Source organism: Paroedura picta, chromosome 5, assembly GCF_049243985.1.
Source record: "Paroedura picta isolate Pp20150507F chromosome 5, Ppicta_v3.0, whole genome shotgun sequence".
Classification (NCBI taxonomy): domain Eukaryota; kingdom Metazoa; phylum Chordata; class Lepidosauria; order Squamata; family Gekkonidae; genus Paroedura; species Paroedura picta.
The window spans coordinates 40,678,367-40,700,886 of NC_135373.1; the positions used below are offsets into that span (position 1 = coordinate 40,678,367).

Consider the following 22,520-nt stretch of genomic DNA (forward strand, 5'->3'; position numbering starts at 1 on the left):
GCCAGACTCACGTCCCAGGTGACTGTTCTGATTCCCAGCACGTTCTGAGTCAATGATCTACAAACGGGTGTCGGCATTCCAGCCAATGGGATCCTTCCCCAGTAGGCTGAGAAACCAGATTTGCTGCTACCATAAGGAGAGACAAACAAAAGTCTGGAAGTATGCATCCCTTCCCTCGGAGAGTCTCGCTCGGCTACCTGCGGTGGAAAAGGCCCATGAGCCGGCGCAGTTGCCCTGATCAAGGGGCTCGTGGATCATTCCAGACCATTTCTCAGCAGCGCTGAAATGAGGGGGAAGCACCTCGTTGGCATCCATGCTCACCTGAGGAAAAGCAAAAGCAGAGGAAACAGGAAAACTAGTCAGTCAGAAAACGGAAAACCAGTCCGGGGATTCCCAGACGAAATAGCCTACAAATAGTCATATCCTGGCTCTCAGGAAACTCAATCTGCAGTATTCCAACAATGCATGTGCTTCCCCTTGCTTAAGTACTTCGTTATTGATTCATTTATTGGCTTCTTTATTCTTTGGGTCTCCTAAAAGGGACCCAAAAGCAGCTGACTTCATTATCCCCACTTCCAGATTGGTGTCATGGTTAAGAGCAGCTTCTAGAGAGCTGGGTTTGGTTCCCCGTTTCTCCACATGCAGGCACCTAGGTGCCCTTCGACCAGTCACAGCCCTGTTAGAGCTGTTCTCACAGAGCAGTTCTCTCAGAGCTCTCTCAGCCCCACCTAAGTCATAGCGTGCCTGTTGTGGGTAAAGGAAGGGAAGGTGATTGTAAGCCACTTTGAGACTCCTTTGGGCAGTGAAAAGCTGGGTATGAAAAACCCCTCTTTGTCTTATCCTCACAGTAACCCTGTGAGGTAGGTTAGGCTGAGAGCATGTGACTAGCTTCAGGTCACTCAGCAAGCCAGAGCCAGGACTCAGGTCCAGCCTGGGTCACCTAGATCCTAGCCGTACACTCTGACCTCATCAAATCGACAGTAAAATTTCCCTTGGTCATGGCTTGAACATACGTCAGACCATATAATTCCCCCAAATTCTAAATGACAGGTTAATCCTCATCAAGAATACAAGTTTGTAGGCAGGAAACAAACTCCAGTTGGTCACAGAGGCCCAATTTGGTCCTTGAGTTAAGGTCAAAGAAACCTTGAATCGGGAAGTCTTGGATTTTGGTTCAGGGTGTGTGGGTGGGGGGTGGGCGAGCCCCAGAATAAATCCTCGTCTTCCTCATTGTAAACTAACTCCAGAGTGTTAAGAATATCAATAAGATATCACTGCGAAAGTCATAAAGGAAAGTTCCATTAAAAAGATGGGGAAAAGAGGACATCAGAAAGAGAAAAAACAGATTGCCCAAAATGGTTCTTTAGAAATTCATGTTCAATAAACATGGATCCTTCGTTCTACCACATTATCATGTTAACTGAACAGCCACACAGAGCACCTTGGGTGAATGATTGTTTGCAGACCTTTGTTTTGTCAGAAGGAAAGCTCAAGGGACATGCTTCTGACTACTTTGCACTTCTCTCTTTCCCCCTCTCTGTAGACCGCAGCCGGCCCACAAAGCTGCAATGAAGTTGGGTCACCCCCCACAGAGAACTGCTTAGAGTACCCCAATCCACCACAGGGGCCAGAAGGAAGGAAGCCAGCCTCCAGGTGGGACCTGGGGACCCCATCCCATAATAGCAGCTCCTCTCCAGACTACAGAGATCAGTTCTCCTGGAGGAAAGGGCTGCTTTGGAAGGATGTCTTGCAGGGCATTGCACCCAGCTGAGGGCCCTGAACTCCCCAAGCTCCATCCCCACGTCTCCAGGAGTTCCCCAACCTGGCTATGGCAACCCTGCATACCCCATCCTTTGCTTGTGGCGGGGGGGGGGGACCTGGCAACCCTAGTAAGAAGTGGGCAGCTCTGGATATGGGAAATTCCTGGAGATCTGGGGGAGGAGCTTGGGGATGGCAAAATTTGGGGTGGTGAGGGGCTTCTGAGGGTATAATGCCACAAAGTGGCCAGGAAACCGATCTCTGTCGATGAATTGTCAGCTTGATGTAGTGGTTAGGAGTGCGGACCTCTAATCCGGCGAGCTGGTCTTGATTCCCTGCTCCTCCCCCACATACAGCCAGCTGGATGACCTTGGACTGGCTACAGCACCGAGAAAGCTGTTCTGACCGAGCAGTAATAACAGGGCTTTCTCAGCTTCACCCACCTCACAGGGTGTCTGTTGTGGGGAGAGGAGAGGAAAGGCTGCTTTGAGACTCCTTTAGGTAGAGAAAAGCGGCATATAAGAACCAACTCTTCTTCTTCCTCTTCAGTAATATCAAGACTTTCTCAGCCTCCCCTCCCTCACAGGGTGTCTGTTGTGGGGAGAGGAAAGGGAAGGCGACTGCAAGCTGCTTTGAGACTCCTCCAGGTAGAGAAAAGTGGCATATAAGAACCAACTCTTCTCCTTCATTCTGGAAGATCTCTAGGCCCTACCTGTACTTGGCATCGCAACCCTATCTAACCTGCCACTGGGGCTTTGCTATTTCCCAGCTAGCAGCATAGATTGGCTGGGTCCAAAGCATGGCCTGCATTGCTAGGTCTCGGGGGGGCAACATTTGGCTCCTGATGGGGAACCCAAAACCTTTGACCCACCCCTGAGCAGCAAAGATCCAGCCACGCAGAACTGAAACCCGCCAGCTAGCAGCTGGCATCCCTGGCTGAATGGACAAGTTCTTGTTCTTCCCTCCCTGAGAAAAAGGAGCATCTTTGAAGCCCGTTTCCCGTTTCCTTGCTCCAGAAAGGGAGCCAGACTCTTCCTTCCTTTGATATTTCCATTGCTGGCTGCCTCTGGCCCCCGTGTTTGCTTTGGAGGGGGCTTCCTTTATGTCCAGGGTAATCTAGCGGCACCTCAGTTCTGCTGACTCAGTGGCATTAGCCGATGTCCCCGAGGGCCTGCTGCCTTCCCAGAGAGCCCTGCCATCAGTTTTCCAGTGGGAAAAAACAACAACACCGGCCAACAGAAAAGAACATCCCCGCTGGGGTTGGAAAGGGCTGAAGGCGGCTGCTGAGTCAGGATTTGTTTGCAAAAGTGTTTGCAACTCTCCCCGCCCCCCTGCTCCTATTTTAACAAAGCCACATGTGAAAGAAGCCCTCACTCCCCACCCAAAAAAGTACAAGTGATCTCTTCTTGTTGTTTAAAGCTCCAGGCTAGGAACAGAACAGGACACCTCAAAAGCACAATGAGTGCAGATGTCAGCTTATTAAAAACCACAATGATCCCCCCTTTTAGAAAAAGAACAAGCTCCTAGTCCTCAGCCTTTCCTAAACCTCTGATACAGGAAACTGTGGACATTCGTGAGCTAGATTGAATCCAGTTGCAGAGGATTACTCTTGCTTCACAAGGCACTGTGTGAGTAAGACGTCTGATGATAAGGAAACATACTTGGAATACTGACTCATGCAGAGATGCAACATGTAGCCTCTTCTGGAGGCAAGTTATCCTGTGAGATGATTGCAGTGGCTGCCTGGGATAGGACCACCTACCCTTGGTGGATGTGCATTGCCAGGAGGTTGTAGAAGAAGAAGAAGTATCAACGAGTATCCAAAGAAAGCAACTTGCATGATTCAAGAAGAAGAAGAAAGAAGAAGAAGGAAGAAGGAAGAAGGAGAAGAAGAAGGAGGAGAAGAAGAAGGAGGAGAAGAAGAAGGAGGAGAAGAAGGAGGAGGAGGAGAAGAAGAAGAAGGAGAAGAAGAAGGAGAAGAAGAAGGAGAAGAAGAAGAAGAAGAAGAGTTGGTTCTTATATGCTGCTTTTCTCTACCCGAAGGAGGCTCAAAGCGGCTTACAGTCGCCTTCCCTTTCCTCTCCCCACGACAGACACCCTGTGAGGGAAGTGAGGCTGAGAGAGCCCTGATATCACTGCTCCGTCAGAACAGTTTTATCAGTGGCATGGCGAGCCCAAGGTCACCCAGCTGGTTGCATGTGGGGTGGGGGAGCACAGAATCAAACCCGGCTTGACAGATTAGAAGTCCACACTCCTAACCACTACACCAAACTGGCTCTCTAAGCAGGGATGGAGAAGCCAGGCACTTTTGGCTACATCAGCTATGGGCTCACAGGATACTTTAATTAGATAACTACTAATGAACCATTTGGAAAATGTAACAAAAATAATACATAGAATTTAGACAACATTTTCATAAAGGCATTACCTTGTGATCCTTATAACAATCCTGTAATTTAAGACTGTGTTATCATCCCAATATTGTAGATGAGACAGAGAGACAGAGGGGGGTGGGGGGGTGGGAATAGAGAAAAGATCAAAAGCAGGAATATCCTGACTTAAGGCTCAGATTCTCGACCACCACACACTGTGGACCTCATTGTTGCTCTTTGTTCATGCATTGTTTGGGGCCAGCTTGTTGCATACTGGGGGCGCATGCCATGGGAGACTCACATGCAGTTCATTCATATTCATGACGGCCGTGGGAGGCTTGATGGTGCCTAGCCGGTACTGGATCCCCTCTTCCAGCGTCATGCCCCAGAACTGGCTGTAGTTGGATGCTCTCCAGCTACAGAGATGGAAGGAAAAGGAGACACTTGGAGAAGGTGGTGATGTTTGGCATGGATATCTTACTCAGAGGATGTCCCTCTCCCAATCTTCATTTTATGGCTGGCTCCACACTCCCATGGCAGCCATTTTGTGGTTGGCTCCATCCTCCCATGGCAGCCATTTTGCAGTTGGCTATGCTTCCCTGTGGCAACATTCCACAGGGAATGTTACTCAACAAGGTCAAGGACCCTTGTTCTTGTATTTCTAACTCTATATTCATTCCCACACACTGCATCCAAATCCCACTCTAAATCTCAAAGCAAACACCAACACTTTGTCCTTCTGCGAAACTACCCCTTCCCTTTTTTTTTTTGAGCCATCGCATAACAGAAAATCTCCTGGTGTACCATCAACACGAATGGTCACCCCCTAGGCTCATGACCAACGGAACTTCTTAAAGCGTTCAGCATGAAATCCGTACCCATAATTCCCTCTGTTGACAGCATCAATCCATTCCCCGTTCATGAGGCAGGCGTGGTTCTCACAGTCCCATTGCCCATTTCCACTGCACGTGCTGAGGAGAGAAGACACAGCAAGGATCAGGCACAAAGCCACAAGGGGAGGACCGACTTGCAGTAAAACAGAATTCATAACATTTCTAGGAATCTAAATTTACAGACAATGATGGTAGAACACTGAGAAAACTTAGTCTGGCTTTCTATACCACTTAACATCCAGTGCCTCATGAACATTATCTCCACTGTGCTTACAGAAGCCCTTCAAGGTTGGACAGTCTGATTAACCCCCATATTGCAGAAAGCTGACAAGGGAGCCTTTCTCAACTTTTTTTACCATTGAGAAACTCCTGAAACATTCTTCAGGCTTCAGGAAACCCCAGAAGTAGCATGACAGTACAGAACATGGTTGGGAAGCATCGCTTTGTACATGCCCAACCAGGGCCCCTCCCCTTCCCACCCCCTCAGGCCCATCTTCGGCCATTTTGGCAGAGGGGAGATAGGTTGACATGGCCATATATGGTCATATCACCTAATAAATGTTTAATGAATTTTTTAAAATATAAAAAATAACTAACTCCCAGTCATTCAGGAAACCCTTCCAGGGTCATCAGGAACCCCCAGGGTTTCACAAAACCCTGGTGCAAGGCAATCAAGTGATTTGCTGGTGTGTAAAATAACTACCTCGGAGAAATGTTGTAAAGGAAAGCAGGGTGTAGTCTGCACAGGGCTTTTTACCCACTCCCAGTTCGAATGAATCCCTCCCATCTACACTGAATTTGATTTACATTTTGATTTTGGGCGCTTTACATTTTCCCTCTGCAACATGCATGATTGATCCAGAGTGACCCTACCTTTCCCCCGCGATATCCAGAAGTGGATATAACCCACGATATTTGAAAAACTGGCATTAGTAAGTGTGCAACTTCCTGCTTTTTGCAAATTAACTCCTTTCTCTGTGCCTTGTAACAAAGCAGTCTTCCCTGATTGGCCAGGGAGTCAGTTCAAGGACTTCCTGGTTCCCGGCTGCAAGGCTGGTTTTATAGTTGTAACCCGCCACGAGCCGCAAGGGAGTGGCGGGCAATAAATCGAATGATGATAATAATAATAATAATAGTGACTGCGCTCCAGAAGCCCTAATTTCTCTCAGCAGAGATTTGCCTCTTATTATTTCCTCTGCTGTCTCCAATCCTCTCTCCCCACCCCCAGTTCAAGAAAAGAAAGAAAGAGACGCCTGCTGTGCTTGTCTCCCCTCCCCATTCTGAGCTTCCCCAATCAAGTGCCGGAAAACTTTTTGTTTCAATGGGGGGGGGGAGATAGAGGAAGACCCGAGTTCAAAGAAATCTGAATTCAGCAGGATCCACAATGGGGAAAAACAAAGTAAGTGCAGAATCAGCCCAGGATGAAGACTTTGCGAGCTGACAGCAATCCAAAATAAAGCACAGAATTTTAAAATCTCCCAGCGTGATCTAAAAGATCTTGTGGATCCTGGGGCCTGATGTATTGACTGTGCTTTGGAAGAAGGCCGGCCAACGTGTGCTGGCTGGCTAGCTTCCTCCTCAGATTCTTTTTCAACCTGTGTGTTTGTTTACAAGCACATTTTTATAAAGACAGCAGGGATTTCCAGTGTTCTCAACTGCAAAAGGAAATAGGCTCTCCCAAGGCGAGCCCTGAACTTTGCAATGCTTGGCCAAAGGGGTGTGAACAGGGCCAATATGATTGTCTTCTGTGGGTTCGTTCGGCTCAGCACAGATGTACAGCAAACCGGACTGCTGGGTCCTTCCCGCTTCCCTGAGCAACGAGAAATTTAGATGACAGCATCTGGTTTCCTTTTGGAAAGGCAGGAGTGGCGATGGATGTTCTCTTTTTGTTTAAAAGTAATGTTTTATTTACAGGCATGTAAGCAGGACACAGTAGAGGCACAGTAGATTCCCAGAGCTATTTATCATGGAACAGTTTCCGAAACAGCAATTCCTGAAAGCCCCTTAACAGCTGCAGCCCCACTTGTAGCTCAAGCTAGCTAAAAACGGTCAGCTTTCACTGGCTGCAGCTACACAATTCACTGCTCTGCATTTATGGATATTATATGAATACTAGAAATCAAGCCTGCTGTATGCTAAATACAGCGGGCGCTAGCATGGTTCCTGGGCAGCCCCTGGCACGGCGGTGCCCCTGCCACCCTCCCCCCCAGGACCCCGGCGTGAGGAAAGGAGCAGGGTCCCTGCTCCTTTCCCAGGTGGAGAAGCTTCATTTTCCATGCCCCTCCTGCCCAAGGCCCTGGCTTCCCGGCTGGAAAAGGAGCAGGGCCGCCTGTCGGAGATGCGGCATCCCTGCTCCTTTCTCAGCCGGGAAGCCTCGTTCCCCGCCCCCCCTCCCACCCTGGGCCCAGGCCTCCCAGATGGGAAAGGAGCAGGGGCACCGTGTTTCTGACGCAGTGTCCCTGCCCCTTTCCCCGCTGGGAAGGCTCGCTCGTAGGTGCCCTGCCGCTCCTGCCTCTGGGTACCTTGTTGGAGCCAAGCTCCAAGGCAAGCATGTTCTTGTAATGGCGGCAGGCGGCAGCAGGCGGGCAAGTTAGTGGGCTGTGCGGGCAGTCCTGGGCTCAAGGGGCCAATCAGGAGCCGTGCTGTGATTGGTCCCCTGGCCCAGGACTGACAATCAGGGGGGGGGGTCCCGATTGGCACCCTGATTGTCAGTCCTCCTGATTGGCACCCCCGATTGTCAGTCCTGAGCCAAGGGCCAATGGGCTCTGTTCCTCATCCCGGACTCTGCCCACTCCCCTTGCCCTGCTTTATTTATACCGCTCCCGCGGAGTGGTTACAGATGAATACAGAGACTTTCCCATCGACAATAAGAATGTTCCCAGGGGAGTTTTCTGTGCATTTCTCTCCATCAGCCCCAATTTCCCCTGCATTTTTACTCTGCCATATCACCAAAGGTTTTTTTTTTGTAATTTTCTAAAAATGGTAAATTTTAGTGGTATAACACTATATTGCTAGAGCAATTGCAGGGGGTGAGTGGGGTTATTTAGTGTCCTTTTTGCCATTCTGGGACATGATGGAGAAAATGGTGGCTATGAAGGGGTTTGTGGTAGGAACGTGGCATTGATGTAGGTGGGACCTTAGAAAATGTGAACTTCCTTATCCAGGCAGCGCACTGATGCAGGTGGATTGTGGTCTTGTGATAAATTGTGATAAAACAGGTTCATAGTCAGGACAACTAACCCCTTGTAACTGGACAATTAGAGTGCAACATATCAGCATATTTAATTTCTATACCTCCCCCCCCTCACTAGGAGTCTTTAAGCAGAGGCTAGATTTATTTATTTATTTATTTATTTATTTATTTATTTATTTATTTATTTATTTATTTATCATACTTCTATACCGCCCTCCCCGGAGGCTCAGGGCAGTTTACATTATAACAGAGAACCATACATAAAATCATGGATGCTCTAGGCTGATCTTGCATTTAGCAGGGGGTTGGACCAGATGGCCTGTGTGGTCCCTGCCAATTCTATCATTCAGTGATTCTATCATTCTAAAAAGAAAAGGTGCTCCCATTTAGAAGCAAAGGCCATCAACATGGAAACATGTCCAAATGTACCTGCAACTGCCCTTTGGCTTTCTCTCTGGCCTTTTTCAAATCTTGACAGGTGTGACATTCCAAAGTTTGGGGGGATAGTCCATACCATTAAGACCCACCAAGCTCCTTTTGCTAAGCCTGGATACCAAGTGAGGTGAAATCATAGACAACCAAGACAGCAAAACCTTTTAGCATGACAACTATGGCAATCCTCCCCAAAAACAGAAGAAAAGAGAGTGGGGAAACAGGCACATATCCCTTTCCCCCTTCTCGTAGCTTCTGTTCTCAAAACCCCATACACTGACATTGCCTCTTTCCCTTTCCCACATGTAGGGGAAAAGACACAGGCCTTTTTTGTGAAGAAATCTATGTATACATCTGAATAATTTATGCATATTGAGCCTGCTTGCTTACTCCATGCTGGAGTTCTTACTGTTTTACATAATTAATCCCATTTCTGCTAGTTACAGAACTCTGAAGGCTTCCTGGGGACAGAGCCAAGGTCCCCTCCCCCTAAAGTGGCCAACTTCAAGCTACGAAATTCCTAGAGACCTGGGGGTGGGGACTGAGGAGGGTGGGGTTTGAGGAGCGGAGGATCCTTTGTGGGTCATAATACTATAGGGTCCACCCTCTAAAGCAGCCCTTTTCTCCAAAGAAGAAGAACAAGAACAAGAACATTTGGTTCTTATATGTTGGTTTTCTCTACCCGGAGGCTCAAAGTGGCTTACAGTCGCCTTCCCTTTCCTCTCCCCACAACAGACACCCTGTGAGGTGGGTGAGGCTGAGAGAGCCCTGAGATTACTGCTCGGCCAGAACAGCTTTATTAGTGCTGTGGCGAGTCCAAGGTCACCCAGCTGGCTGCATGTGGGGAAGTGCAGTATCGAACCTGGCTCACCAGATTAGAAGTCCGCACTCCTAACCACCACACCAAGCTGGCTCTCAAACTGATTTCTGTTGCCTGGAGCTCTCTAGACCCCACCTAGAGGCTGCAGAGCAAGGCTCCCCTAGCATGATTTGCCTTTTGTAGCACAGAACTCCCATGCCAGTTTGACCCTTTGTAGAACAGCTGTCCAATCATGTGGACTAGAAACAAGGTGGTTTTAAAGGAGAGATTCCTAGAGAGCTCTTTGTTGTGTGCTTTCTTCCTTTGTGACAGAGAGTTGTCCTTGCTTGGATTGAAGGCTGCAGCTAGAAAAGTGCCATAATCCCTTTCATGGAACCTTCAGGAATCTTCCGTCTCCTTGACTCAAGGCCAAGTCCAATATTAGCTACACACATCATACAATGCTTGGCTTCTCTCCTAGCTGAAAGCCACTTAAAAAAAATCCAACAGAGCCCCTTCCTTGCCCATCCCATAGGCAGAAACGAAACGGCTTTTCCTTTTACGGGTCTGCCCAGCTGCCTTCCTGAGTTAGTCATTGCCCCTCGAGGGCCTGCTGAGCAGCAAACAGTAGACTGGAGGGGAAGAAGTATTTTAACTCTTCTTCTGTCGGGTGGATGCAGGACAAAGGAATGAAGAAACAGCTGCTAGCTGCAGACTTCTCCTCCTCTCCTCCCTTGCTGCTTTTTATGAAAAAGACCCCCAACATGTTCCACTCCCTGCATTTTCAGTCGCCCATGGGTTTCAACCTCATTCAGATGCTGGAACAAACTGAGGGTTGTCTGCACAAATGCAACCTGACTTGGGCCTCCAAGCAGGTTATTGTGAGTGGGGATCCTCCACTGCTAGTGGGCACTTCTCGGCAGCTCCTTAGCTGGCCAGCAGGGGGTGGTAACTTCACTCCCCATCCACCTGGAAGTGACCTCAAAGCGTTGCAAAAGGACAACCTGGCATTTAGGGAAAACTCTATGACTGAACATAAAGTTTTGCCCGACTGCCAGAGCTTCACTGGCGATGCACTGAGATTGCGCCATCTGGGGACCAGAACATTAAAAAGTTCTTCCAGTGACAATTACCAACTGAACTTTTACTCTTTTTGAAGAACTACTGCAAGACAAAAAGATTCCCCGGATGAAGCCTGTTGGCGAAACACGCAGGGAATTTTTGGAAATTTAACTGAGTAATAAAATATATTTTGATCTGATTTCACACCATCGGCCTTGGTCCTATTTTTAATCTCCTGTGGCTGATGTAGTTCTTGGTTTTCCAGCAACATCGTAGGACTGAGTAGTACTCATTTAGCTCCTTCTCTTTACAATATGAGCCTTTGGAACTGCCTGCAGACCTTTAATTCTTTTGTTGGCCCTCCAGCTCTAGAACCTGCCTAGGTTTGCCTAGGATAAACTGGACCTGAGAATGAGCAGGGTGCCAGATGCACCAGGGGCTTAGCTTACTCCCAGCCCTGAGTGGCAGGACAGGCAACTGGAATCTCCACTGGGTCCTGTTCTGTCCCTGACACGGGCTGAGTCCAAGCTATGTCTTAGAGGCATTGCTGCAGAGACTTAACTTGGACTTGGCTAGGGTTGTCAGCCCCCAGCTCAGCATGGCAACAGAAGAAAAATAAAATAAAAATGGCCTCTGGGCCTATGTTGTGATGTCACTTCTGGGGAAAACCATAGAGTTTTCTGGTGGTTCTTACAAAGGCGTGACATCACTTCTGGGATTTCCCAGAGCTGCTATCATGCCATTAACAACAGTTCCAAGTGGCAGTAGAAGAAGGGCGATGAATGAATGAATGAATGAATGAATGAATGAATGAATGAAGGAAGGAAGGAAGGAAGGAAGGAAGGAAGGAAGGAAGGAAGGAAGGAAGGAAGGAAGGAAGGAAGGAAGGAAGGAAGGAAGGAAGGAAGGAAGGAAGGAATGAGCCATTGCATCACTTCCAGGAAAAATCTGGAAGAGAAAAAAGGTGTTCCTGGAGCTGCTGGTGATTCCTAGAGCGACCTCCACTGATTCCAGGCCATCTCTGGAAGTGATGTCATGCCATACCTGACACTGAGCCCCCCCATGACATTGACCAGTTGCCAGGCAACCCTACAATGACATGGAGTTGAATTCAAGATTTCTCCACTCAAGCACCCATTCTCCACCCAAAACAAGGGAGAGAAGGAACCAGGGGAAGACATGAACGTGAGAAAACATTAGATTTGCATCAGTCACGAAACACCCCACAATGACCATTGACTGTGCCACCTAAATGCTCCCATTTTTTCTTCCCACTGCTTCAGAATTCCCCTATTTAACTTAGGGAAACAGTGAAACCTTCCTTCCATCAGCAGCTTGTGGGGGTTGTTTGGGAGTTATATCAATACAGAAAGAGAATGCTATGAGATTCTTGTGCCATGTGAAATATGGGCTTGGATCAACAAACATGGGCAAAAGTAGCTGCCTTGTAACTGGGATATAAATGAACTTGATCCAAATAGGTAGCAGTCCTCATTTTACTTATGGAACTCATGTCCTGGTTTCCTTCTGTGGTAAACCACAGAGTTTCCACAGAATCCTCGAGTGGCTTGATGTCACTTCTTTCTCCCCCTGAAATTGGCCACGCCATCCTCTCTTAAGCGCACCCCTGTGTCTCCCAGCCTCCCATGGGTTGGCAACCCTACGCTCCACCATCCACACAAGCTTTCTTGTTCTGAAGCCTGGCTGTTCTGACATGAAGGAGACATATTATTTCCCTGGAATCTCTTTTTTTTCACACAGCTGTGGGGTCTCTCCTCCCACGCTCTGAACCAGGCAGGAGCTATGAGGCAGTGGGAAAAGTCAGAGGTCAAATTCCTCTGCATCCAAGATTCCTTTTCGAAAGACCTCCCTCTGCCCCCAAGCCATAAAAACACACACACAATTACTAGAGGTTGGCAGAACACCCCAGTCGCTAAATCCTTCTGGGCAGGAATTCAGCCCTGCCTCAATTTCTTCTACATCCCATGTGCTCTCAGTTTCCACAGTCAATGTGCTCTGTGTGTATCCATGGGGGGCAAGAGGGGGGGAGGACCAGTGGTGGGATGGGCCACATAGGGAGAGAGAAGAAGGGAAAGAGGGAGTCAAACCTGAAACTGCTTCCTATGCAGGCAATCAGTCCTGCAAATCTGATTTGCATCCTCACACTTCTGAGTCTGGGGTGGGTCTTATTATGTCCATTTTAGCAGAAATTCCTATTTATGAAGCTTGTGAACTGACTGGTTTTCTTGGAAAGTTGTGATCCTGCTTCGCACCTGGGAAAAGCTGAACTGGAAGCAGAGGCCAGCTTAGTGTAGAGGTTAAGAGTGGCGGACTCTAATCTGGAGAGCTGGGTTTGATTCCCTGCTCCTCCTCATGCAGCCAGGCGCGTGACCTTGGTCTAGTCACAGTCCTGTTAAAACCTGTTCTCCTTGAGCAGTCTTCTCAGAACTCTATCAGCCCCACCTACCTCACAAGGTATCAGTTGTGGGGAGAAGAAGGGAAGGTGATCGCTTTGAGACTCCTTTGGGTAGTGAAAAGCAGGGTATAAAAATCAGTTCCGCTTCTTCCTTTTGCTGTGGCCAGTAACACACATACACTAGGGGTCTGGAGTGCTCCAGGGAGCGTGGAAATGGACTGGAAGGTTTTGTTTTCTATCCTCTGCTCAATCTGGCCTGCATTTTATTCTTTGAAAAAGATGTGGCCGGGGGAGAAGAGGGTATTACAGGATATGAGCCAATAGACAAGGGTGATTTCCACATGGCTTGTTTACCCAACCATACTGACGGACAGAGGAGTTTCCCCCCACAGCCCCTTAGCATTACAGTTTTTCCATGCACCTCCCAGCTTCTCTTTCCAATCCCGTTTTACAATGATCTTTTGGGAAGGCCTGCAGCCAAACTGGTGTGGCTGCCTCCTGCCCTAGTCTTTTACAGTGGTCCTTTCTGCTTGACCCCACGCAACCAAGGAGCTTTTTCAGGATGGACATATGAACCTGACACTATATTGCTATGTCCATGACTAAATTTGGCGAAAAGCCCACTGGTGGCACAGTGGGGGAGGTCCACCACAAGAGACCGGGGCAGGGAAAATTTGCCAAAGCCCACCCCTGTGGTTGCCAACCTCCAGACGGGGCCTGGAGATCTCTTGAAACACCAGTGGTTCTCCAGACTACAGAGATCAATTCTCTGGCTGGTTTGCAGTGTGGACGATGGCATTACATCCTTTGGGATCTCTCGTCTCTCCAAACCTTGTCTTCCCTAGGCTCCACCCCAAATCTCCAGAAATGTCAAGGTATTTCAAGGTGGGGACCACTTGCCAATCAACAGCTCCACTGGACAAGGGCTTGCCCACTTCCCTGAAGCATGGGGAACAGTGCTCAGAAGAGACCCTGGTGGCTGAGCCACTGAGATTCATTGCCCTAGAAGAATCCAAAGCAACTTGCAACCATTGAAAAAAAAATGCAATCCTTTACAATAACATTAATTGATTTTATGAACTTAGGCAGAGTGGGTGGGCAGGTAGTTGTGCATTGTGCAGGGGGTTGGACTAGATGACCCTGTAGATCTCTTCCAACTCTTTGATTCCATGAAATACAATTTAACTACTTATCTGCCTTGGTAACTGACATATTGATACTCAAACCTTAAATCTTCAGATATAGAACTGATTTGCCATCTCCAGACTGAATGCATCAATATATCATTCAGAATTTCACATGAAGGGACATTTCTGCTATTTATCCCGCTTTAATGGCTAACAGCACTGAGGTGGAAATGTGAAAGAAGGTTCCTGGCCATGCTACCCAGGACACAAAAACTCTGGCCACAGAGATGTGTCCAAAAGGAAACCCTGGACTGGCCAATTTCCCAGGGATGTCCAACTACCTTTTGTTGTCTGGGGAGAAGCATTTTCCAGATGCACAGTAATTGATTGATTGGAAACATGGTAATGGATCATAAACAATGTATCACATGGTTTGGCCCAGCTGGTCTATTGCTTTAAGCTAAGGGTCAGTCGAAGGAATAGGTTTAGTCAATAGGAGTTTCAGTCGAAAATTGCTTTGACATAAAGTAACCCACTTACCAGAGGTTGCAGTTGTCTCTGTAGGTTGCCCCTGTTGGGAATCTGTGCCCACCACGGATGCATCCTGGGGAAAGGGGAAAACAAGGAAGTTGGTGCAGGGAGAATCTGGGCATGGGTGGATAAAAGAAGGCTCAGATTTGGGGCGTGCTGATCACAGCTGAGTTTCCTTCTTCCTATTTATTGCTAAGGATGCTGGAAGAGCATCCTGCAAAAGGCCGATGGTTTGCTTGACAGCATTTCATACATGAGCATGAATGAGAGGAGATGTGCTCCAGATGTCCTCTTGCCCAGTTTTGGGATACACAACGTACCTGAGTTTGAGAAAGTGTCACCTGGCCAGCCACTGAAGAATAGCAGCCTGCCCGACTGCACCCAGGTCCCTGAGCTTTTAGAACAGTTTCAGCATTGCTCATTTTAGGAATTAGCCACTGGAAAGAGGGGATCATCAGAACAAAATTGAGCCTCTGGTGGCAGGTTCTGTTTCTTCTACAGATCTGGTTCTCCTGGGGTTAATATCCAGAGCACAGAGCCAAGCCAGAGAGCTGGGTGTGACTGAAGGCTCCCTTCCCTTCCTCAATACAACAGGCCCAGAAAAAAGGCATTGATTGTTTACAAGCAGGAAAATCACATTTTCCTTAAAGCGGGTCAAGGGGGGTTAGCAGCTGCCATGGAAATGACAAAATCCAGGCTGGGACAACTAGGATTCATGGTTCAATGGTGCATCTGCAGGATGAGGTAGGCCCAGCAGCAGCCTGCAAAAACCCAAAGATTACTTCACTCGCTCAACCAATTAACACATCCCCACGTTCACCCTGGAACACCCAAACAGTCCTCCCATTACTCACAGGAACTGTTCTGATCACCCAACGTTTTAAAATTTATGTGTTTTTTTTGTGATGTACACTGTCCTGAGTCAGCTGAATCAAATTATAAATACAAATAAAGAAATAAAATTTCCAGTGGCAGCACCTTTGCTCCCTCTAACCATTGTCTTCTGTTTGTCCCCAAAATCATGAGGGTCTCAGAGGTAGGCTGTCTTTAAACATGGCGGATTGGGACTAACACCCACTGATGGACCTGTCTCCTCCTCCACAAATGACTCATCCTTTATTAAAGCCACCCAAATTTGTCGCCACCCTCCCCGTCCCACATCTTGTTTCAGTGAGGCCCTTCCTTCCCGCTACCAATTGATCTGATAACAATCTTCAAGTATTTAAAAGGCTGTCATATAGAGGATGGAGCAGAATTGTTCTCTCTTGCCCCAGAGGGACAGACCAGAACCAATGGGATGAAATTAATGCAAAAGAAATTCTGTCTCAACATCCGGAAGAAGTTCCTGACAGTCAGAGCGGTTTTTCAGTGGAACAGGCTTCCTCGGGAGGTGGTGGGTTCTCCATCTTTGGAGATTTTTAAACAGAGGCTGGATAGCCATCTGATGGAGAGGCTGATTCTGTGAAGGCTCAAGGGGGTGGCAGGTTACAGTAGATGAGCAATTGGGATGTGAGTGTCCTGCATAGTGCAGGGGATTGGACTAGATGACCCATGAGGTCCCTTCCAACTCTATTATTATATGATTCTATGATTCTATGATCCCCTTGCTGGTGTCGCCATATTCTGGTGTGATGAGAGGTGGAGAAAAAGGCAGACACATGACAGACAGGAGATGAGTGAGCATTTACAATTTCACACCCACCCACAATGCACACACCTCAAAGCCAAACACATGCGTGGCAGTCACCCACACCCTCCCACTGTCTTACCATATTGCCCTCAGATACATAAGAACCCACTGACACGTCCACAAACCTCCACATAGCCCCCCCCAAACATCCATTCCTTCCCACCAATGCCTTACCCTTGTGTGGAACAAACGGAGGCTCGATGCCCAAGCAGTACTCCCAAAAGTCAGGGCAGCAGTCCGAAACGGTGCGGTTGCAGAACAGGTCACAGTAGCAAATGGTATCAAGGTAAGGCACGGTGCAAGCATCATTTCTCCCGGGGCAGCAGGCGTCCTGGCGCTCGCAATATGAGCCCCCTGCGTCTCGAATGCCCTGTTCGTGCAGTCCTGGGGCCAGCTCTCTCCGTGTCCGAGACACACGCGCGGTGGCTGTCTCATCTGCCAGCAGCGAGACCACCAGGAAAGTCCAGAAGGTCTTCATTCTTTCTGCGATCCTCTGAAATCTCCGAGTGCTGCCGAAGAATGGGAAGATGTCAAATCAATCGCATGGGGGGCACGTCCTAGTGTTTGCCAAGGCAAACAATGTTTACATGGTGCTGTATGGCATTTCTAAAGGTGTGAAATCTCTCTGTGAGAAATTTTGCTAACTTTATGGAAATCCCTTTGTCTTCCCTCAGCATTCTTTCTATCCATTGGTTTGACCCCCCCCCCTTTCTTTGGGGAGACTTATACGCTTCTCCTCTCTCACCATTTTGTCCTCAGAACACCCCTGTGAGGTAGGGTAGGCTGCAAGAGGATGATTGGCCAAAGACATTCAGTGATTTTCATGGCAGGGTGAGGATTTGAACCTCGGTCTCCCAGGCCCTAGTTCGATAGTCTGATCACTATGCCACACATTCTGCAGTTCTTCTACCCAAGCAAAATCCCTCCACATTTCCAGTGAAATCTATTTTATGGTAGCAATCTAGCAATGCCTTGGACCTCCTCCCCTCCCCCCCCCATCCTCTTGGCCTTTTTTTGTGCAGAAATGACTTTCCTTGCAGGATGGACCTGTTCAGGAGGTTTGAGCATCGTTGTGTGAACAGACATTTGATGGGCAACCGACCTATAGATCTACGACAGTGCATGCTGAGCTATTCTTCCTGTTACAATTTCTAACATATCTGTCCCAGTCACATGAACTGCAATCCAGACTTTCCTAGCCAGTACACTGTGGTCAGGAATGTAACACAGGACATTTTCCTGTTTACCCGGACATCAGGATGGAAACAGAGCGACCGGCAGCCTTGAACTCACAGACTGAGCAAGGGCAGGCTGTTAAATGAGGAGGGAAGAGGCGGAGGCTGCTGCACACCCAAACGTTCTGTTCTGTTGATTCCCGGTGTTTGATAAACTGCTATTTATAACATGTCGATCCTGCCGTTCTTTCAACAAGCTTTCAGTAAAATCTTCAGCTGTGCTTCTACCTTGCAAGGTAGTTCAGGAAAAGGAGCAAGTTAGAGAGGCAAGCTAGAATCATAGAATCATAGAGTTGGAAGGTGCCATACAGGCCATCTAGTCCAACCCCCTGCTCAACACAGGATCAGCCAAAAGCATCCTAAAGCAAGAAGATCCATCCACAAAAAGATCCATCCTGAGAAGTGGTTGCCTGATGCATCTCTGCATGAATCACCGGTCTGGGCTTACTGCATTCTAGTAAAGAACAGTGACTCAGACAGAGACATAGCAAGTGGGAGGAATAAGAGTTTACTCAAAAAGCCTCAAAAGAGGAAATTTGCTTGAGCATTAAAGCTTAGAGAGTCATGGATGTTCAGATGTTCACTGAGTCGCATCTCTTCCTCTGACCCTTTCAATGCTACCTGCTGGCTCCAATGAGGGCAGGCATCAGCCATGCAAGACACCAGCCATCTCAGGAGGAGGCGTGGGAGGTCAAGAGGCAAGGAAGGAATTCAGGCAGAGGTTTTGCCCTCCCAGATGGCAGAAGGCAGCTGAACTCCATTTTCATGAGCTACAACCCTGTGACCTTGTGAGGCTGACAACCACAGATATACAGATGTCGCAGGTCATAAATCCACAAAGGAGGAGGAACATGAAATGCGACTTGTGAAATCCTTGGAATTGCAGGTTGCATACAAGCTCTGGCTTGACTTCTCTCCCTTTGAAGCATCAACGATGCTTCTATACATCTACAGGGAGGGGTTCCCAAACCAGAAGGGGCTGCAGTTTAGTTGGTCATTTGAGAAAAAGGATCTCTCAAGAGATCTTGCCTAGTGTCTGTCGGACTCCCTGCCTCTGGATGTGGCTGCAACCTTTGGGGGTTCAGGTTTCAAACAGACTCACGCCCAAGTCTGCAGGGGTTTGTTTTATTTTATTGCTGTCACGAGTCACAGCCAATGCATGGCAAACCCACAGGGTTTTCAAGGCAAGAAAGGTTCAGAGGTGGTCACAAGTGACCAACCAGACTGGTGCTCAGTTTTCAACCACACGCTTACCCCCAGAAGCCAGTCTCAAAATCTGGAACATACCAGAACCTGTCGTACGCAAACATCATGGAACCAAAAAGAAAAGAAAAAAGATTGGCAGCTTATTCTGGTTTTGATTAACCTTGCCTTAGAAATAACACAATAAAATCAGAGTCCAGTAGCACCTTTAAGACCAACAAAGATTTGGACAGGGACCTGGAAAGCCTAGGTTTGAGTCCCCACACTACCTTGAAGGGCTCCCTGGATGGGCTTGGCCAGTCAGCCCATACTACCTCGCAGGGTTGTGGTGATGAGGATAAAACAGGGGATAGGGGAATAACATCAGCCTCTTTGGGTCTCTATTGGAGAGACAGGTGGAGAGTATAAATGAAGTTAAAAAATGAGGGGGGGGTTCCATCACCACATTTTTAGGATCAGCTGCTTCCCCAATGACCCAATGCTCTGGGGCAAGCTCAATCTCCCTGAGAAACCTTGGCCACATGCAGCTGATATTGTTCTCCTCTTCTGAAATGGATCCTCACAACTTCCCTTTGAGGTAGGGAAGACAGAGAGTTTGACTGTCAGCAGAACGGGGACGCTGGGTCTCCCAGATCTTAGCCCAACGCTTTAACTGCTCCTCCACAGACTGGCCTTTTCGGGAAAGTTCCCAACAGCTTGGAAGATGGCCAAGGGGATGTGCAAAGTGGGTCTGTGCTACAGAGGCCCATGGCCGTTGTTGAGCTGAATCGTTCTTGTGCTGTCGGCCACCCTCACACAGGGAGACCCCTGAGGCTATTTCTTCTGTGCATCAGACAAGTTCGGTTCCCTGGTTTCTTCTTCCGTAGGTGAACTGAGTGATCAACTTCACTCCGCGACCTGGCAGAAAGCATTTCAAGCCCTCCCCCCTCCCCTTCCCAACTTCATCATGATCTTTATTTTTGCATCCTGCCCTTCCTGGATAGCTGAGGGCAGGTACCAGCATACCTTAAAATAATCAAGCCAGCATTGTGTAATGGTTGGGTTTGATGCCCCATCCCTCCTCCACATGCAGCCAGCTGAGTGACCCTGGGTTAGTCACAGTCCTGCCAGAGCTGTTCTCTCACGAGCTCTCTCAGCCCCACCTACCTCACAGGGTGTCTGTAGTGGGGAGAGGAAGGGAAGGCGATCCTAAGCCGCTTTGAGACTCCTTCGGGTAGTGGAAAGCGGGGGGGGGGGGGGAAACCCTGCTGTTCTTCTTTTCCACCTGCGCCATTCAGTAAAAAACTTTCACAGTTGTTTCACCCCCTTTCACAGGCGGCCAAACCCCCGGAAAGAAAGTTCAGACGGCGGAGCCCCGTGCAAGAGGCGCTTGCAGCTGGGTCCGGCATCCGTGCAAAAGCCCCGGGACGTCGGTGCCTTGCTCCGCGCGGGGGAGCGTTCAGCGGAGACAGGGATAGCCCCGGGCAGGGGACGGCCACATGCCGGGCAGCGAAGCGCGCGCGAGAGGGGCGGGGGGCTCCTACCTGCAGCTCGGGGGCCAGAAGGCGCGCGGGTGGGGGTGCGGGGGTCGCCTCGCAGCCGGGCCCTTCGGTCGGCCAAGACAAGCGCCACCTGGCTGGCCCGCCCTTCTCAGCGGGGGAGCGCCTCGCGCATTGCGGAGCCCGGGGGCTCGGCGCGCGCCTTATGTACTGCTCCGCCGAGCGCCTGCCGCCCACCGGCTCCCTGGCTCGAGGCACCGCGGAGAAGCCCAGCCTCTGCCCTCCCCGCGTTTGCAGGTCCAAGGGAAGGGGCCAGGAAATGGGCGGGGGGGGGGAGGATCTGGAGCCAGCTTCTCTCCTGCCCCTCTGCGGATCAGGGCGCTTTCTGCAGTTCACCGCTGAATTTCGATGCTCCCTGCGGAGGAGGCTCGGAGCGGACGCGGCACCGAAAAGAAACCTGCAAGTGCAAAAAAAAACAGGTTCAATGAGCAGTCGGCAGGAGTTAGGAGGACGAGACACGGATTCAAATCTCCCAAACTCTCACCATGTGACTTTAGGCAAGCCACTCTCTCTTTCAGCTCCAGCTCTTTCCATTTGTGTCAGGAGAAGTTAACACCACCGGCCTACCTTTCAGGGCTATTGTAAGCATTGCATTAAGAGGAGGGCCATCTGCATGCTGGGCATCATGATTTCAAGACAGCCTGGTGTCGGGCGTTAAGAGCAGTAGCCTCTAACCTGACAAGCTGGATTTGACCCCCCCCCTCCACGTGCAGCCATCTGGATGACCCTGGGCTAGTCACAGTCCTATTAGAGTTGTTCTCACATAGCAGTTCTTTCAGAGCTCTGTCAGTCCCACCTACCTACAAGGGGGTCTGTTGTGGGGAGAGGAATGAAGGTGATTATAAGCTGCTTGGAGACTCCTTTGGGTAGTGAAAAGTGGGTATAAAAAGCCAACTCTTCTTCAGTTGCATATGTTACTGCATTTACATGATCGCTATTGAAAATGTGCCCCCTCCATGACCCACAAGAGCCGTGCAGCCCTTGAGGTGCAGGTAGAGCTGCCTCTGCAAAGACCATGGGCATTCCTGTACTCATTGGCATGGTCAGCCCCAGGGCTCTGCCAGCAGCCCATGGGAGGTGGGGGCACTTGGTTCCATTGGCTTAACACCTGCTTTAAGGTCCTAGAGTTCTAAAGATCTAATCCAAGGGTAGTCAAACTGCGGCCCTCCAGATGTCCATGGACCACAATTCCCAGAAGCCCCTGCCAGCGAATGCTGGCAGGGGCTTCTGGGAATTGTAGTCCATGGACATCTGGAGGGCCACAGTTTGACTACCCCTGATCTAATCCTAAAGTTGCTGATTTTGGATTGGCTCCATGGATGTAGAATAATCCCACCCAATGCAACCCCATACAGACTGGGACAGTGGTGCTGGAGGAGAGTGCATTAAATTGCCCCCTTTCCTGGTTTCCTAATCACAACTGTCCCCTTGTTTTAAGTCCTGGGAGGGGAGAAAAGGGATAGTGAAATGGAATTATGCCTGCAAAGGGGTAGTAGCCATGTTAGCCCCCCTTAGCAGACTAGTTGGTCCCAACCTGTTTTAAATTTGGGAAAGGGGGGTGGAGAGATATATTGGATTAAAACAGAAAGTTCAGGGGCTTCTTAAAGACTAGCAACATTTATTTCCACCTAGTGGGATGAGACTCACAAAAGCTAACATTGAAATAAATGTCATTAATCTTTTAAGGTGCCCCTGGACTTTGGTTTTAATCTGGAATATGTTTCCACATCCTTTCCATCCCAAATTTAAAACTGGTTTGGGAGGAGGCACTGTTGCTCCGAGTACTGGCATTAGCATGCAAGGGGGCACTTCAGAGCCCCCATCCCATTTCACCCCCATTTCCCTCGTCTGAAACAGCCCCAGGGATGAAACAATTTGTCCCATTGGGTGCTCCGTGTGTACTGATGGGGCTCACAAAGGTAGCCTGTTCAGGGCTCATCCTCTTTAGGGCCAGGAAAATAGTATAGGGGAAAAGGCATACAAAATCTCTTTCCTCACACCCATGGGTGCCTGTGAGCTTGGGACTTAATTGTACAAACAGTACATATCAGTGTGGCATAGTGGTTAGCATGTCGGACTAAGATCTGGGAGACCCAGGTTCTACTCCCTACTCTGCCATGGATGTTTGCTGGGAAATCTTGGACAGTCACAAACTGGCAGCTTAAGCTATTTCAAAGGATTAAATGGAGGAGAGGGAAGGAGAATTTAAACCACTGCCATGTTCCTCTTGGGGAGAAAAGCAAGGCATAAAAGAAAAGTGAATGGCCCCCA

The 22,520-nt window shown here is 49.0% G+C and overlaps 1 protein-coding gene across 1 annotated transcript in view; it reads right to left on the reverse strand.

The window, feature by feature from the left end:
• Positions 1-20,476, reverse strand: part of TINAGL1 (tubulointerstitial nephritis antigen like 1) — a 35,945-nt gene extending 15,469 nt beyond the window's left edge. Inside the window, exons 1-6 of the mRNA XM_077337471.1 lie at positions 20,235-20,476; positions 16,448-16,782; positions 14,593-14,656; positions 5,009-5,101; positions 4,432-4,546; positions 198-321 (exon numbers count right to left, since the gene is read on the reverse strand). Of these exons, the coding sequence (XP_077193586.1) occupies positions 198-321; positions 4,432-4,546; positions 5,009-5,101; positions 14,593-14,656; positions 16,448-16,751 (700 nt within the window). The 5' untranslated portion in view covers positions 16,752-16,782; positions 20,235-20,476. The remainder of the gene's footprint in view (positions 1-197; positions 322-4,431; positions 4,547-5,008; positions 5,102-14,592; positions 14,657-16,447; positions 16,783-20,234) is intronic.
• Between the last annotated feature and the right edge of the window lie 2,044 nt (positions 20,477-22,520).